This window comes from Aotus nancymaae, unplaced genomic scaffold, assembly GCF_030222135.1.
Source record: "Aotus nancymaae isolate 86718 unplaced genomic scaffold, 86718_ANA_hifiasm-v0.15.2.pri h1tg000067l, whole genome shotgun sequence".
Taxonomy (NCBI): domain Eukaryota; kingdom Metazoa; phylum Chordata; class Mammalia; order Primates; family Aotidae; genus Aotus; species Aotus nancymaae.
In genome coordinates this window covers 29,070,765-29,085,004 of record NW_026988482.1, presented here as the reverse complement: position 1 = coordinate 29,085,004, position 14,240 = coordinate 29,070,765, and the positions used below count along the sequence as shown (strand labels likewise).

Genomic DNA, 14,240 nt, shown 5'->3' with positions numbered 1-14,240 from the left:
AATCTCATCTTGAATTCCCACGTGTTGTAGGAGGGACGCAGTGGGAAGTAACTGAATCATGGGGACAGGTCTTTCCCGTACTATTCTCGCGATACTGTCACAAGACACTATCTTGTGAGACAGTCTCACAAGATCTGATGGTTTTATAAGGACGAGTTTCCCTGCACGAGCTCTCTCTTTGCCTGCTGCCATACATGTAAGACATGACTTGCTCCTCCTTGCCTTCTGCCATGATTGTGAGGCCTCCCCAACCATGTGGAACTGTAAGTCCATTAAACCTCTTTTTCTTCCTCGTCTCAGGTATGTCTTTATCAGCTGTGTGAAAATGGACTAATACAAAGCCCTATAGCCTTTCATTGCCATAGACACCAAGCTTCCTGGAAGCCAAGTGCCCCAAGAAGTAGGACATGAACACACAGAGGTTTACCACATCTGTGCATGATGAGCAGGTGAGTGGAGAGCAGGTCCAGGAATCAGAGACCGAGCCACCTGCCGGGATGCTTGTCGGCTCTGACCCTGCAACTCTACCTCCACATTGTCCTCTGTTCATTGAATTTCTTGATGAACAACCACAGTGAAAAAAGGGTTTCCAAGGTGCAGAAGAAAAAAGAAGGCTACCTGGCTCAGGATCAGAGATATTCCCAGGCATAAGCCATACCACTGTGGCCTTCACTATTATTCTTTTAACAATACTAACAATTGAGGCTGTCAGTAAACCTTTGTTATATAGTAGTCTGAAGTGCTTAACATCCATTGTATCATTTTATCCTCACAAAACCCCCCATGAGATATGTGCTACAGTTGTCTTTGCACAGATGAGCAAGGAGCATGGTCTGAGGCTTTTGTGGGAGTGGGGTCAGCTTGGAGGCAGCAAGGATATATATATTATATTTACATTCATACCACAAGTACTGAGTAAGCCCCATGGCTGGCCAGGGCACCTGGCTAGCATTCCCGAGGAGGCCTGGGGGCTGCCTACAGGACCATCTGCTGGTATCTACTGTGCTTCTTAAATCCTGGAAGCCCAGCCTGCATTTCCTTCAGCAAGGCAGCCTCCTTCTCAAACAGGGGGACCTGTGGCATATATAACTAACTGAGTCAGCCCAGAGACAGTGGCTCTTAATCTCTTTTCTGCACGGGAACACACCTGACAGCCACCACAGGCTGCAGCACTCATTGCTGCAATTTTCACCATGCTGAAGGTGGTTTCACCCTTCTCCTTCCCAGGCAAAATACAGACCAGAAAGCAAGTGCCTGAGCACGAAGGTATCATAGGAACGACCTTGAACCCTCTCTAAGTCGTTTTTTAGAGTAAATCACCTATAAATTCCAGCTCCCTACTATCACTGTGATGTTTCACAAATGTCAGGGCACCAGGGTGAAATAAAGCACTATTAGTAATCATTCCTGCTCTCCCATTGTCCTTTACTGCCCCTGGCACCACCTTTCAGAATTTCTCTAGCCTAGGTGCAGCTCCTAACCAACTGCAAGACTCCAATTGGATTTCCATTCCTTCTGAAAGAGAGATTAAAAATACAAACAAATTAGAAGATCCTGAAAGTAATTACTTCATTAGGTATACATCTAAAATTACTGTCTTCAGAAAGACACAAACAAAAAGGAATCAAAATTTAAATACAAGCAAAGTTGACAGAACCACAAAGCAGATAAAAAACAACCATTTGTGATGGCCTGTAGTAAGAGGATTCACTTCAATTCAACAACATCCTTGCAAACGCTTTTCTATTCCGGGTCCTCTGCTAGGGTCCCAAAGGAATGAAAAAAAAAAAGAAAAACACAGACAGCCCCTGCCCCCAAGTTCAAGGGAGGAGAGTGCAGTGAAAAAGAAACTGCTGCACAATGTGATGAATACTGTAACAGAAGGAGAGACAAAACCCCCACAGGGGGTATACATGAGGAAGCAGAGGATGGTTCTGGAGATGAGGGCTAGGGCTGGAGGGAAAGACACGGCAGCTATGGAGCTGGGCTCTCAGGAAAGGACAGGTCTTTCCAGAATGGAAAAAAGGACAGCACCCTCAGCAGAAGGTCAGAGCCTATGCAAAGGTCTTCAGCGAATCTGGACTACTGGGATCTAGTACAACCAGGAAGAGGTGGAATGGGGTAGCCAGGAAGGGAGCAGTAAACCAGAGCTGGTTTGTGAGCACATTTGCACTTCATTCTACAAAGAGGAATGAAGGGAAGGGGGTCTGGGCTTGGAGATGAGCATCCCCTGCAAGTTTCTGGCAGGGCAATGAGGGTAACTCATCTGGTTTGCTGGGAACTAAGTCTATGTAGGGAATCAATGTGTATCAAATGCCTCCGTGTGCCAGGTGATGTGCTGGGTGCTGCACCGTCACCTTTTTTTTTTTTTTTTTTTTTTTTAAATAATCTCCTGGTCCTTGACAGGTCAGCCAACTGAAGAAAGGCTTACCTCCACTTCTTCTTTTCTTTTTTGAGACAGAGCCTTGCTGTGTCACCAGGCTGGAGTGCAGTGGCACAATCTCGGCTCACTGCAATCTCCGCCTCCTGGGTTCAAGCAATTCTCCTGCCTCAGCCTCCTGAGTAGCAGGGATTACAGGTGCACGCCACCACGCCCAGCTAATTTTTTTTGTATTTTTTTAGTAGAGACAGGGTTTCACCATGTTGGCCAGAATGGTCTCTATCTTTTGACCTTGTGATCCGACCCCCTCAGCCTCCTAAAGTGCTAGGATTACAGGCGTGAGCCACCATGCCTGGCCTTCTTTTTTTTTTTTAATTTTACTTTAGGTGCATACTATATCTGGCATTTCTCCTCATGTTAACCCTCCCCACCTTCCCCACCCCCCGCTATCTCTCCCCTATCCCCTCCCCAACAGCCCCCAGTGTGTGATGCTCCTCTCCCTGATTCTATATGTTCCCGTTGTTCAATATCCACCTATGAGTGACAACATGCGGTGTTTGGCTTTCTGATCTTGTGTCAGTTTGCTGAGAATGATGGTTTCCAGATTCATCCAAGTCCCTACAAAGGACATAAACTCATTTTTTTATGGATGCGTAGTATTCCATGGTGTATATGTACCACACTTTCTTTGTCCAGTCTATCATGGATGGGCATTTGGGTTGGTTCCAGATTTTTGCTATAGTACACAGGGCTGCAATAAACGTATGTTCATTGCATGTGTCTTTATAGTAGAATGATTTATAGTTCTTTGGGTATATACCCAGTAATGAAATTGCTGGGTCAAATGGAATTTCTATTTCTAGATCCTTAAGAAATCACCACACTGTCTTCCACAATGGTTGAACTAATTTACACTCCCATCAACTGTGTAAGAGTGTTCCTATTTCTCCACATCCTCTCCAGCATCTGTTGTCTCCAGATTTTTTAATGATCTCCATTGTAACTGGTGTGAGATGGTAACTCAATGTGGTTTTTGATTTGCATTTCTCTAATGACCAGTGATGATGAGCATTTTTTCATATGTTTATTGGCCTCATATATGTCTTCTTTTGAAAAGTATCTGTTCATATCCTTTGTCCACTTTTGAATGGGGTTGTTCGTTTTTTTCCTGTATATCTGTTTTAGTTCTTTGTAGATTCTGGATATTAGCCCTTTGTCAGATGGGTAGATGGCAAAAATTTTTTTCCCATTCTGTTGGTTGCCAGTTCGCTCTAAGGATGGTTTCTTTTGCTGTACAGAAGCTCTGCACCTTCTTTAATGCTCAAATTAACAATTTACATCTTATAGATGAAGAAACAGAAGTCCCCAGAGTGAAAATGCTCTTTCTAGTCCACCATGCTAATATTCATAGCATTGGATGCCATGAGGGGGATGGCACAGGACAGTGGCCCAGGTGAAAAGGAGACCAGGGACGACAACAGTGTTTCAGAGAGCCTTAGGCAGGAGGCATAAACTCTTTTCTCACTTGCATTTTGGGAAAGAACCACCTGTAACTAAAGTGATGCCTTTGAGTTTTGCTTCAGGTAACTTCTCTGGACTTGACTCTAAAACAGAGGCTGTGGAAGAATTGTCTTGGAGAATGGCAGTCCCCACTGCTGCCTACAACACATGGGGTCATTGTCAATGAGATAATGCACTGAAAGTCCTCACTTCAGAGCATAGCTGTTTGTAAGTAATCCACTCCATCCATCCATCCATCCATCCATCCATCCATCTGTCCATCCGTCCATCCATCCATCCATCCATCCATCCATCTGTCTGTCCATCCGTCCATCCATCTATCCATCCATCCATCCATCCATCCATCTATCCATCCACCCACCCGTCTACCTCTCCACCTATCCATCAATCTATTCAACCATCCACTCATCCATTTATCCATCCATCCATCCATCCATCCAACCATCCATCCATCCATCCACCTACTCATTTATCAAGTGCAACTTCCAGGCTAAACATAAGCCAAGGATAGGAATGAGAGACCACAAAGGGCCACATGACACCTTCCTTCTACTAAAACCACCTCTGAGGAAATACAGACACACACCTATGCATACACACATATACATCTCTGAAGACCCAGTTATGTGCATGTGTGTCACATACACTGAGGAAATATAGAGGCATTGCCAATAAAACGTGAACTCAGCCACCCAATCTGTGAATTTTAAGTCAGGGACAGTTATTTTACGATATAAAAATATAATTTCCAAACTAGAAGAGGAAACACTGAGTAGTTTGGGATGACAGCTGTGGAGTCACTTCAGTGGCATATTTTGTATGTTTCTTACCAAATGCCTTAGTCCTATTATGCTCACATTGCTGGAACAGGGGTTCCTGGAATCCAAACTACATCTTGGGAAAGCTCCCTGGGCCTTGGTGAGGACTGTTGGTAGCAACAGACCATGTGGAAGGAGGTCCTTAAGTGTTATTTCTCCAGGTCCAGAGCAGTGTGCTCTGGAGTAATTCCCCTGATCTTGACTCCCAAGACCAAGTTATGGCCACATCGCCATCATATTCCATTAGGGCTGGGAGACAACAAGGAAGCAAGATTGGAGCCTAATCCAAATGCTTCAGTTCAGAATCCCGAGAAGAAAATCCATTTCGAGTTGGAATCTGTTTCTGACGTCCTGGGGTCAGTCACCCTTGTTCACTTATGTGTGTGCGCTCTCTCTCTCTCTCCCTCTCTCTCAAACACATACACACACATGAAGGGAATAGAAACAAAGGGAAAGCAAAAAAAAATTTAAACAACTTTTTATAAGGTTTGTGAGCCTTCTTGCACATCAAATAGCTCTTGGAAAACAACATTTTAATGATTTCCATGTAAACAAATCAGAAACATATGGATGAAATTTCCCTTAAAATATACACATGTAATTAAGGGGAAAAGTGCTTGGCAAAATGCATTTTGTGTTTTATCAAACTCAACATTTGAAAAATAGGTTGAGACATCTGACAAATCCAAATTCAGCAAGCCTGCCCATCCCTCCAGCAGCCTGCATCCTGTGCTCCTAAGCAGGGGACCCAATCCCGTCTCATCAGACCTTTGTCCTTTCCTTGGGCTTTTTAGAAGAACCTATTGGATTATAATAGACAGATTGATTTCTTGTGCTCTGCAGTGATGGTTACAGGTCTTCCCTTTCCTGGAGCTCTTTTGATTTCAGGGGCTGGACCTGAGCACAGCGTAGCTTTGCAGCCCTGTTTTCAGCCTGACTGGGTGCCCTGCTGGGGAAGTCTAGAGGATGAAGGAGTGGTCTAGCCTGTGTCTTGCAATTCACACCTCCCCTTCACCACTGCCACCTCAGCCTACCTCTCCCAGATGTCCTCCGTTGCTGGGGGAGGAAGAGGAATTGAGATTGGGTTACTTCCTATGTCTTTTCTTCCTCTACGCAAGAACAAAATGGAAAGAGTGTCTTGATTGCAATTTGTATTTATTCCTTTACCTTGCAATAAGTATTTATTGAGCATTTACCATGTGCTAGGTATCATGCTGGGACTCTTGCCTTCATGGGGCTGATATGCTCTCTGGAGCTTGTTTTCTAGGGCCCCAGGCCCAAGGGTTCTCACCTTAGCCATCCAGTCTTGGCCCGTGCACCGTTTTTCTCTGAATTTTCTCCAAATCAGGCCCTGGATGCCTCCTCCCTCTCCCTCTTCTTCAGCGTGAGTGGGACCCAGTATTCTAGAGCAACTCTCTTCCTGGCAAAGCTGTCAGCCATATTTTACCTGTCACTGTGGTGTTCATGACCTCCTGATGGCTCTCATAGCCTCTCACCACCTGGCCAGCCCTCGCAGGCTCCATAATTGCCTTTCTGACTTCCACAGAGGAGCAGCTGTTTCTGCTGCTGCCACTTCAGCTGGGATCTGCCCAACTTGCTCCGCTCCACAGTCCCCTTGGACAGTAAGCTCCCTCAGTCTGGGAGTTCCAGTACCTACTCACCTGCTAAAGGCCCCCCTTCTAATGCCATCACCTTGGTGATTAGGTTTCAACATACAACTTTTGGAGGGACACAAACATTCAGACCATAGCACTTGAGTCCTGGGTGGACGGCATATGCCGTGCACCCCTCTGAGTGTTTAATCCTCTGCACAATCCCTGAGGCAACTCACTATGATTGTCATCTCCAGGTTACAGATGAGGAAAACAAGGCACAGATATTTTATGTAGTCACAGATGTGAGGGTGGGGCAACCGTGGGAAGTGGGTCCTGGTCAGGTTGGATGTGAGTGTGATTCTGGCCTCAGTCTCCCTCCATCCCCAGATGTTTCCAGGTCTTATTCTCTAGTTTTCCTGAAGAGTCTGTGGGCCACCCAGGCTCCTCTCAAAAAGTTTATCATTTAAATCAGCCAGGTTCTGTTTATGTTGCTTGTAAGCACCATGAGAACACTACAGCCCTGGATGACGTCTCATGTCAGCGGCCTCCACCCCAATCAACATCCAGAAAAAACTCATCTATGAAGAGCATGGGCAGGGATAAAGGGGGCTCAAGGCTGCATCTGCAGAGTCATCTGTCCTCAAAGAACCTGAAGTGGAGAAGGAAAGACTGCAGGCTATGTATTCACATAACAGAGCAATGCTAGAGCAGAGGAATAAACAAAATCACTTCCATCACACGAGACAAAAGAAATTAAGCAGGTTATATTTGAGCTGATTTCTAAGAATGGGCATTAGGAGAAGCAGGAGAGGAGGGACAGGAATAATAGGAATAAATACAATGAAATAAAATACAATGAAAGAAGAAGCTGTGTTTAGTGAACAGAAGTGAGGGTGGACAGAGGTGGAAAATGGAAATGAAGGAATAGGTTGAGGGCACAGCATTTTCTTTCACACACATTCACATGTATACAAACACACATGCACAGACCTGCCCATATACAGAAACATGCATATACATATAATGTGTATGTATATATGTACCTATATGGGTGTGTATGTGTGTGTGTGTGTGTGTATATAAACTCTACAGCACTTCAGCCTAAAAAGTCCTTAAAAAAGTTCATCTTTATCTGAATTATCTGCCAGATCATCAGCAGTGCTCGCAAAAGCATCCTACCTCATGCTTTACTCGTGAAGGATGTGGAGTCATTTATGGCTCTAAAGGTATCAGCCATTCATCTTCAACGTCTCTGAAATAGTAAGACTCAAAGGCTCGGGATGCCAGAGCAGCCACGCAGCAAACATCTGCTGGAAAAGTTTCATAAAAAAAGTTGCTGCATCAGGCACCATGAAGGCCCTGAGATATATTTCTAAAGACTCTATGAAAATGGCTTTTGAGTTCCCATGGGCACAGCTTGCCCATGTCACCAACTGTGAAGCTGTAGTCTCTTTTGGTACCTAAGAGAAAGGCACCTCAGCCAGACAGGAAAGCATGAACCCAGCTGAACAGCCTAGTTGCCAGGCCCGCCCAAGGAGGCAGAAAGCAGATTGTAGAAAGCAGGTAGAGTTTACCAACTAGTTTCATCTAGGACTAGAAATCATGCCCAAGAACACAGAGCATCACAGCTCCTAAGCAATTATCAAACCACTTTGCTATGTGCCCACAGAAGTCCAAGCAGCTAGGAGAGAATGAGCTTGTATTGGTTTTCTTTGTTGGGGGTAAGATTTTCAACCCGAAAACAGCACAGCCAGTGACCAATCTCTGAACATTTGTTTTGAGTACATGTCATCAATAACTAGATCTGAGCTGGAGGGCCTTCTAAACATAAAATATATTTCTGCAGCTTGAAAAGACAAAAAGGCTGTTAGGGGCTGGTTTGAATTAGGTAGAGTGGAGACAGGAATTTGCATGAAGTCCCTGCCTCTCCTCTGCCCTTGGGCAGTGATTCACTGCCTGGCTGAGACAAAATAGAACACCTGGTTGACCCTGATCCATGCCCCGCAGCTTGGCTGGGTGACAATGGACTGGGCAGAGGTGATGGGCAGGTCCCAGAAGGGCTGCTGAGAATGACTTTGAATATCATTATCTACCTCCCATGGCTCAAGGAATCTGACTATCTCTGACGATTCTTACAAGCATAATTCTATAGCCTGTGTGATCAATGGTGGTGTGGGTCCCTTATGTGTCCCTACCATTAAAGGGCACAATTATATCTTTAAAGCTAGAGGTGCAATTAAATCTCTATAATGGTGTTAATGGCTCAAGCAACCTTGAAGCAGCTGTCATATTTTAAAAGATCATTCTGAATTGTTTTATGTCTAAATTGCTCCATAAAACCTTGTTAATTTTTTATCTTCAGTTGGGAATATATTTAATGCCAAGAAGATGGCTTTCTTCTGGCCACATTGCACAAAATGGGGCAGCTTCATTTAGGACTTCTTCAGCTGACAGGATCATTCTGGAGAACTAAACTCCACTGAACAAAGCTGAGCTCAGCCCTCTATGTCTTGGTTCCATTTGTTTCTAAGGAAGAGCCCAAAGTAAAGAGTAGGGCATAGCATATGGCCCAGTCCAGAGTCGTCTGGGATTTTAGACTGACATAACTTTCTCTAAGAGGAAAAAAGGGAAAAAGATGAATTGCAGCCCTGCCAATGGGAACAAGCAGACAGGTCCCATTCTTGGCACTCTCACTGCCCCCTGGCTGTCCGCACTGTGGCCAATCTGTGATACGTGGTGTTCTAATTATCTCATTATCTGTCCATTCCCCAAATGAACTGCAAACCCCTTGAGGGAGGGGCTGCATCTGATTCACCTCCATATCCCCAGTAACTATAAGAACAGTTAATGAAAGGGGTGCTGCCTCCACTGACCCTTAAGGATGGATAACAGATAAACCAGGAAAAAGGAGACATTAGGTATTCAACCACAAATATCAGGCACAAGGAAAATGTTTCAGAGACAGTCAGTTGGAATCTCTTTAATCATTGACCAAGCTCCTTAAATAGTGACTTAGAACAATTCAGAAGTGTAATTTGTATTCATGTTAATCTCCAATAAAAACAATGGCAGCTAAAATGCACTGCGCACTTTCTGTGTTCTACTGCTGTATTAAGGGCTACACACGCATTGTTTTATATCCTCTCGCTAACCCTCTGAGGGAGGCAGTAGCGTTATCCCTGTTTTACAGAAAGAGAAACTGAGACTCAGAAAGGCAAAGTTACTTGCTTAAGATCACACAGCCTACACGGGGAAGAACAGGACTTAAACCCACAGCCCTTGCTCTTGATTACTGAGCTCTCGTATATGATTTGGAAACTGAACGCTGTGATAGAAACTGGCCCCTGATTTCTCTGAAATCTTGATGGGAGACAATGCAGCACATTTTTTACTTTGAATACGCTATGACTTTCTAGTTCATTTTTCTAGGAGGCTAGCTCTTTGTTAGAAGTTTTTTAGGTATGACAAAGTAGAGCAAACTACTACTAAATAACGATAGATAAAGAGGCTGAAAACAACTTAAACCCTTTATAAACATCATTCCATTTAGCCCTCACAATCACCCCCATGAGGTAGATACGATTATTACTCACATCATAAGATGAGAAAGTTAAGACCTGAAAAGATGAAATGATATGCCCAAGGTCACAGCCAGAAAGAAGTAGAACACACGGTCCTACCAGAGTCCTCTGAGCCCAGTCCTTGGCCACTATAATTCCAACTGGAATAGGCAGATGGGAACTTTGGGAAAAATAAACTCTAGAGTTTAGGTGAAGACTGGATTTGAGGCATACAAGCCTGGAAATAAGGAATTCTGTTAAGGTGCATGCTGCTTTATACTCTGAGAAAAGACCACAGCTGTTTCCATTGTGCCCCTAGGAGCTCCCCAGCCCTTAAATGCCATTCTAGAAACTGGAAGAAGAAAACAAAGGTACTACATCAGGGGTCAGCAGACTACAGCCTGCAGGTTACATCCAGCCATCTCTTTCTGTAGCTAAATTTTATTGGTACACAGCCATGCCCACTGATTTACATATGGCTGCTTTTTTGCCTAAACAGCAGAGCTGAGTAGCTGCAACAGAGACTCTATGGCTGGCAAAGTCTAAGATATTTACTATCTGATCCTTTATAGAAACGTTTGCCAACCCCTGGACCAAATGTTAGAGAGCCTGACATAAACAACCAGCCAGAGAAACAGCAAGCCCAGAAGCTCCAGGCAGAACAGGTACATGCTTCATCCATCTAATTGATACCTGACATACGCAGCTTGTAAGTACTTTTCAAAAAAATTAAAAAATGATATCCCAAACCAGCCAGCCCCTGCTTCTCAACCCCCTGACTCTTCACCTTCTAAAAAGAGCAGCATCTGGGAGTCTTACCTTTGTTGTACATGTTTGTTGGTACTTGGACATCACTTAGACTGATGTTCACAGGCAAATTATTAAAATGGTCATTTGGGGCTAAGATGAATTCCTTTCCCAGCTCCAAAAAATTCCCGTCTTTGTCCCTTTCATTTATCAGCACAGCATTGAAGTATTCATACTGAAAAACAAAGTTAAAAAACATTACATGTGGCTTAGGGAAGAGGGCTGTGAACTCAGATAGACCTGGGCACAGGCCATGTGCCATCCTCTGCACTGTGGACCCTGATGTGCTCACATAATCTCTTTAAATCTTATATACTGTCCATGGCTGCTTTTGCATAGGTTAGTGTTATATAAATATTTTCCAATGTCACTAAATATTCCTAGAAAACATAAATGTAAGAGGCAACACAGTACTTCCTTATGTGCATGCAGAGAAAACTGCCCTAAAAACATTTTAATTATTTAAATTTTGAAGAGAGATCCTGACTTTACGCAGCCTACCTACATTAAGTTGAAGCAGACTGAAAATCAACAAAAAATAACAGGTAAATATATGTCAGATCATCATGCTTGCTATGGAAAAGTAACACAGCAGGGTTGGGGATTAGCAGCTTCTGAAGGACTGTGTGTTTACACATGGTACTTGAGAAGGTCTCACTGTGATGGTGACACTCAGAGAGATTGAATAAGGGGAAGTGGAGTGGGCATCCGGGAAGCATCTGAGAAAGGACAGCAAGTGGAAAGCCCTCAAATGGGAGTGTGCTGGCATGATTTACAAATGGCTATATCATCATCATCTCACATATACAGAAGGCTTATTTTGTGTCAGAAATTATTTTAAGTACTTTTCATGTGTTAACTCATTTGATTCTTCTAACAATGTTATGAGGTGGATTTTATAAGTATTCCTACTTCACAGATGAGAACACTTAGGTATAGAGAATTTATGTATCCTGCAAAAAAATTACACAGCTGAAAAGGAGAGCCAGAATTCAAATACAGGCAATCTATCTCAAATCCATGCTTGAATCTACTGTACAAGATGGCCAATGGCAGGTGTGGGTAGAATTAACAGACCAGGATCTTAAAATAACTATAATTAATATGCTCCAGAGGCTAATGGAAAAAGTGGGTAGGGTGTGGTGGCTCACGCCTGTAATCCTAGCACTTTGGGAGGCCAAGGTGGGTGGATCACCTGAGGTCAGGAGTTCAAGACCAGCCTGGCCATCATGGTGAAACCCCATTTTTATTTAAGAATTATTTAAAAAATTTAAAAAAGAAAAAAAGGAAAAAGTGGACAACATGCACGAGCAGATGGGTAATATAAGTGGGGGGGTGGATACTCTATGACAGAATCAATGTGAAATGTTAGAAATAAAAAACGCTGTAACAGAAATGAAGAATGCCTTTGCTGGCTCATTAGTAGACTGGATATAGCCACGAAAATAATCACAGAGCATGAAGATATGTCAACAGAAACTCCCCAAAAAGAAAAGCAAAAAGAAGAGAGGAAAAAAGGAAACAGAATTTCAAAAAACTGTGAGACAAATCACGAAAGGTGTAACATATGTGTAATGGGATACCAGACTGAGAAGAATAGAAAATGAAATATTTGAAATAACAATGGCTGAGTATTTTCCAAAATTAATGACAAAAACCAAACTACAGATCAAGGAAGTTCAGAGAACACCGAACACAATAAATATTATAAAGATTTACATCTACACATATAATATTCAAGCTGTAGAAAAATCAAAGAAAAATAGAAAATCCTGAAAGAAACCAGAAAGAGAGTGGGAGAATCTTACCTGTAGGGGAACAGGGATAAGGATTACATCAGACTTTTCTTCAGAAGCCATGCAGGCAAGAAGAGAATGGAGTGAAACATTTAAAAAGTGTTCAAAGGAAGAACCATCAACCTAGAATTCTTCCATGAAATTACCCTTCACAAGTAAAGGAGAAATAAAGACCTTCTCAGACAAACAAAAATGAAGGAATCTGTTGCCAGGAGACTTGCCTTGCAAGAACTGCTAAAAGTTCTTAAGAGAGAAGGAAAATGATATAGTTGAGAAATTCTCATCTGCAATAAAAAGGCACAGGCCAGGCATGGTGCCTTACACTTTTAATCCAAGGCAGGAGGATCTTGAGCCCAAGAGTTTGAGACCAGCCTGGGAAACATGATGAAACTCTGTCTTTACAAAAATTTTCCCCCTGCCCCCCAAAAAATTAGGCTTGTTGGCTTCTGCCTATAGTCCCAGCTACTTGGGAGGCTGAAGCAGGAGGATCACTAGAGCCTGGGAGGTCGAGGCTGCAGCGAGTCATGATTGTAACAATGCACTCCAGCCTGGGGGACAGAGTGAGACCCTGTCTTACACATGCACACACACACACACACAAAATAGTGTTAGAGCAAGAATAAATAAAGGTAAATAAAATACTTTGTTATTCTTAACTGATCCAACATATAACAGCTTGTTCAAAATAATAACAGTAATAAATTATTGTCTATGGATAAGTGAAATGAATAATAGCAGTGTTATAAGAGACTGGAAGGAGGAAGGTGGAATACTCTGTGCTATGATTTGAATGTGTTTCCTCCAAAATTCAGGTGTTCCAATGAGACAGTAAGCGGTATAATCATTAAGAGATCAATAGGCCATGAGGGCTCCTCCCTCACTAATGAGATTAGATGTCCTTATAAAAGGGATTGACACAGAAAGTCTGTCCCTTTTGCCATTCTATCTTCTGCCAGGTGAGGAAACAATACTCTTCTCCTCAAGAGGATACGGCATCAAGGCACCATACTGGAAACAGTGCAGTACACACCAGACACCAAACAGGCCAGCACCTTGATCTTGGGCCTACCAGCCTCCAGAACTATGAGGAAATAAATTTCTTTTCTTTATAAATTAAGAAAAATTTATAAAGTCTCAGGTAGCAGTACAAATGGGCCAAGACACTCAGTTATAAGATACCTGCACTACTTACTAAGTAGTGTAGGGTTATTTGAAGTGGGCTTAAATTAGTTGTAAATGTATACTGTAAACTTTAGGGAAACTACTAAAATAATTTTAAAAGGAAGCATAATTTATATGCTGAGAGGAGAGAAAATAAAGTCACATAACATGTTCAATTAAAACTAAAGAAGGCAGAAAAAGAGTAGAAGACAAAAGGAAAGAAAGAAAGACCTAGGGCAGTGAATAGAAAACTGTTACAAATATGGTACATATTAATCCACCTATATCAATAATCACTTCGAATGTGCAAGGTCTAAATACATCAATCAAAAGACAGAGACTGTCAGAGTAGATTAAAAAATAAGACCTAACTATGTTGTGTCGATAGGAAGTTCACTTTAAACATAAAGACACAGATATATTAAAAGTAAAAGAATGAAGAAAGATATACCATGCTAAACATTAATCAAACTAAAGTGAGGTTAGCTGGTTTAATTTCAGACAAAATAGACTACAGAGCAGGGCAAATTATCAGGGAATAAGATGGGCAGGCATTACTTAATGATAAAGAGGTCAATTCTCTAAGAAGACAAAGCAATCCT

General features: G+C 42.7%; 1 protein-coding gene across 5 annotated transcripts in view; it reads right to left on the bottom strand.

The window, feature by feature from the left end:
* The window catches only part of CACNA2D3 (calcium voltage-gated channel auxiliary subunit alpha2delta 3), a 963,339-nt gene that overhangs the window by 549,115 nt on the left and 399,984 nt on the right, over positions 1 to 14,240 (bottom strand). For all 5 annotated transcript variants that reach the window (XR_002478711.2, XM_021671646.1, XM_064367210.1 and 2 more), the window contains one exon: positions 10,694 to 10,856. Coding sequence is in view for 4 of the 5 variants with exons in the window: in XM_021671646.1 (XP_021527321.1) it covers positions 10,694 to 10,856 (163 nt within the window). In the remaining variant the exon portion in view is untranslated. The remainder of the gene's footprint in view (positions 1 to 10,693; positions 10,857 to 14,240) is intronic.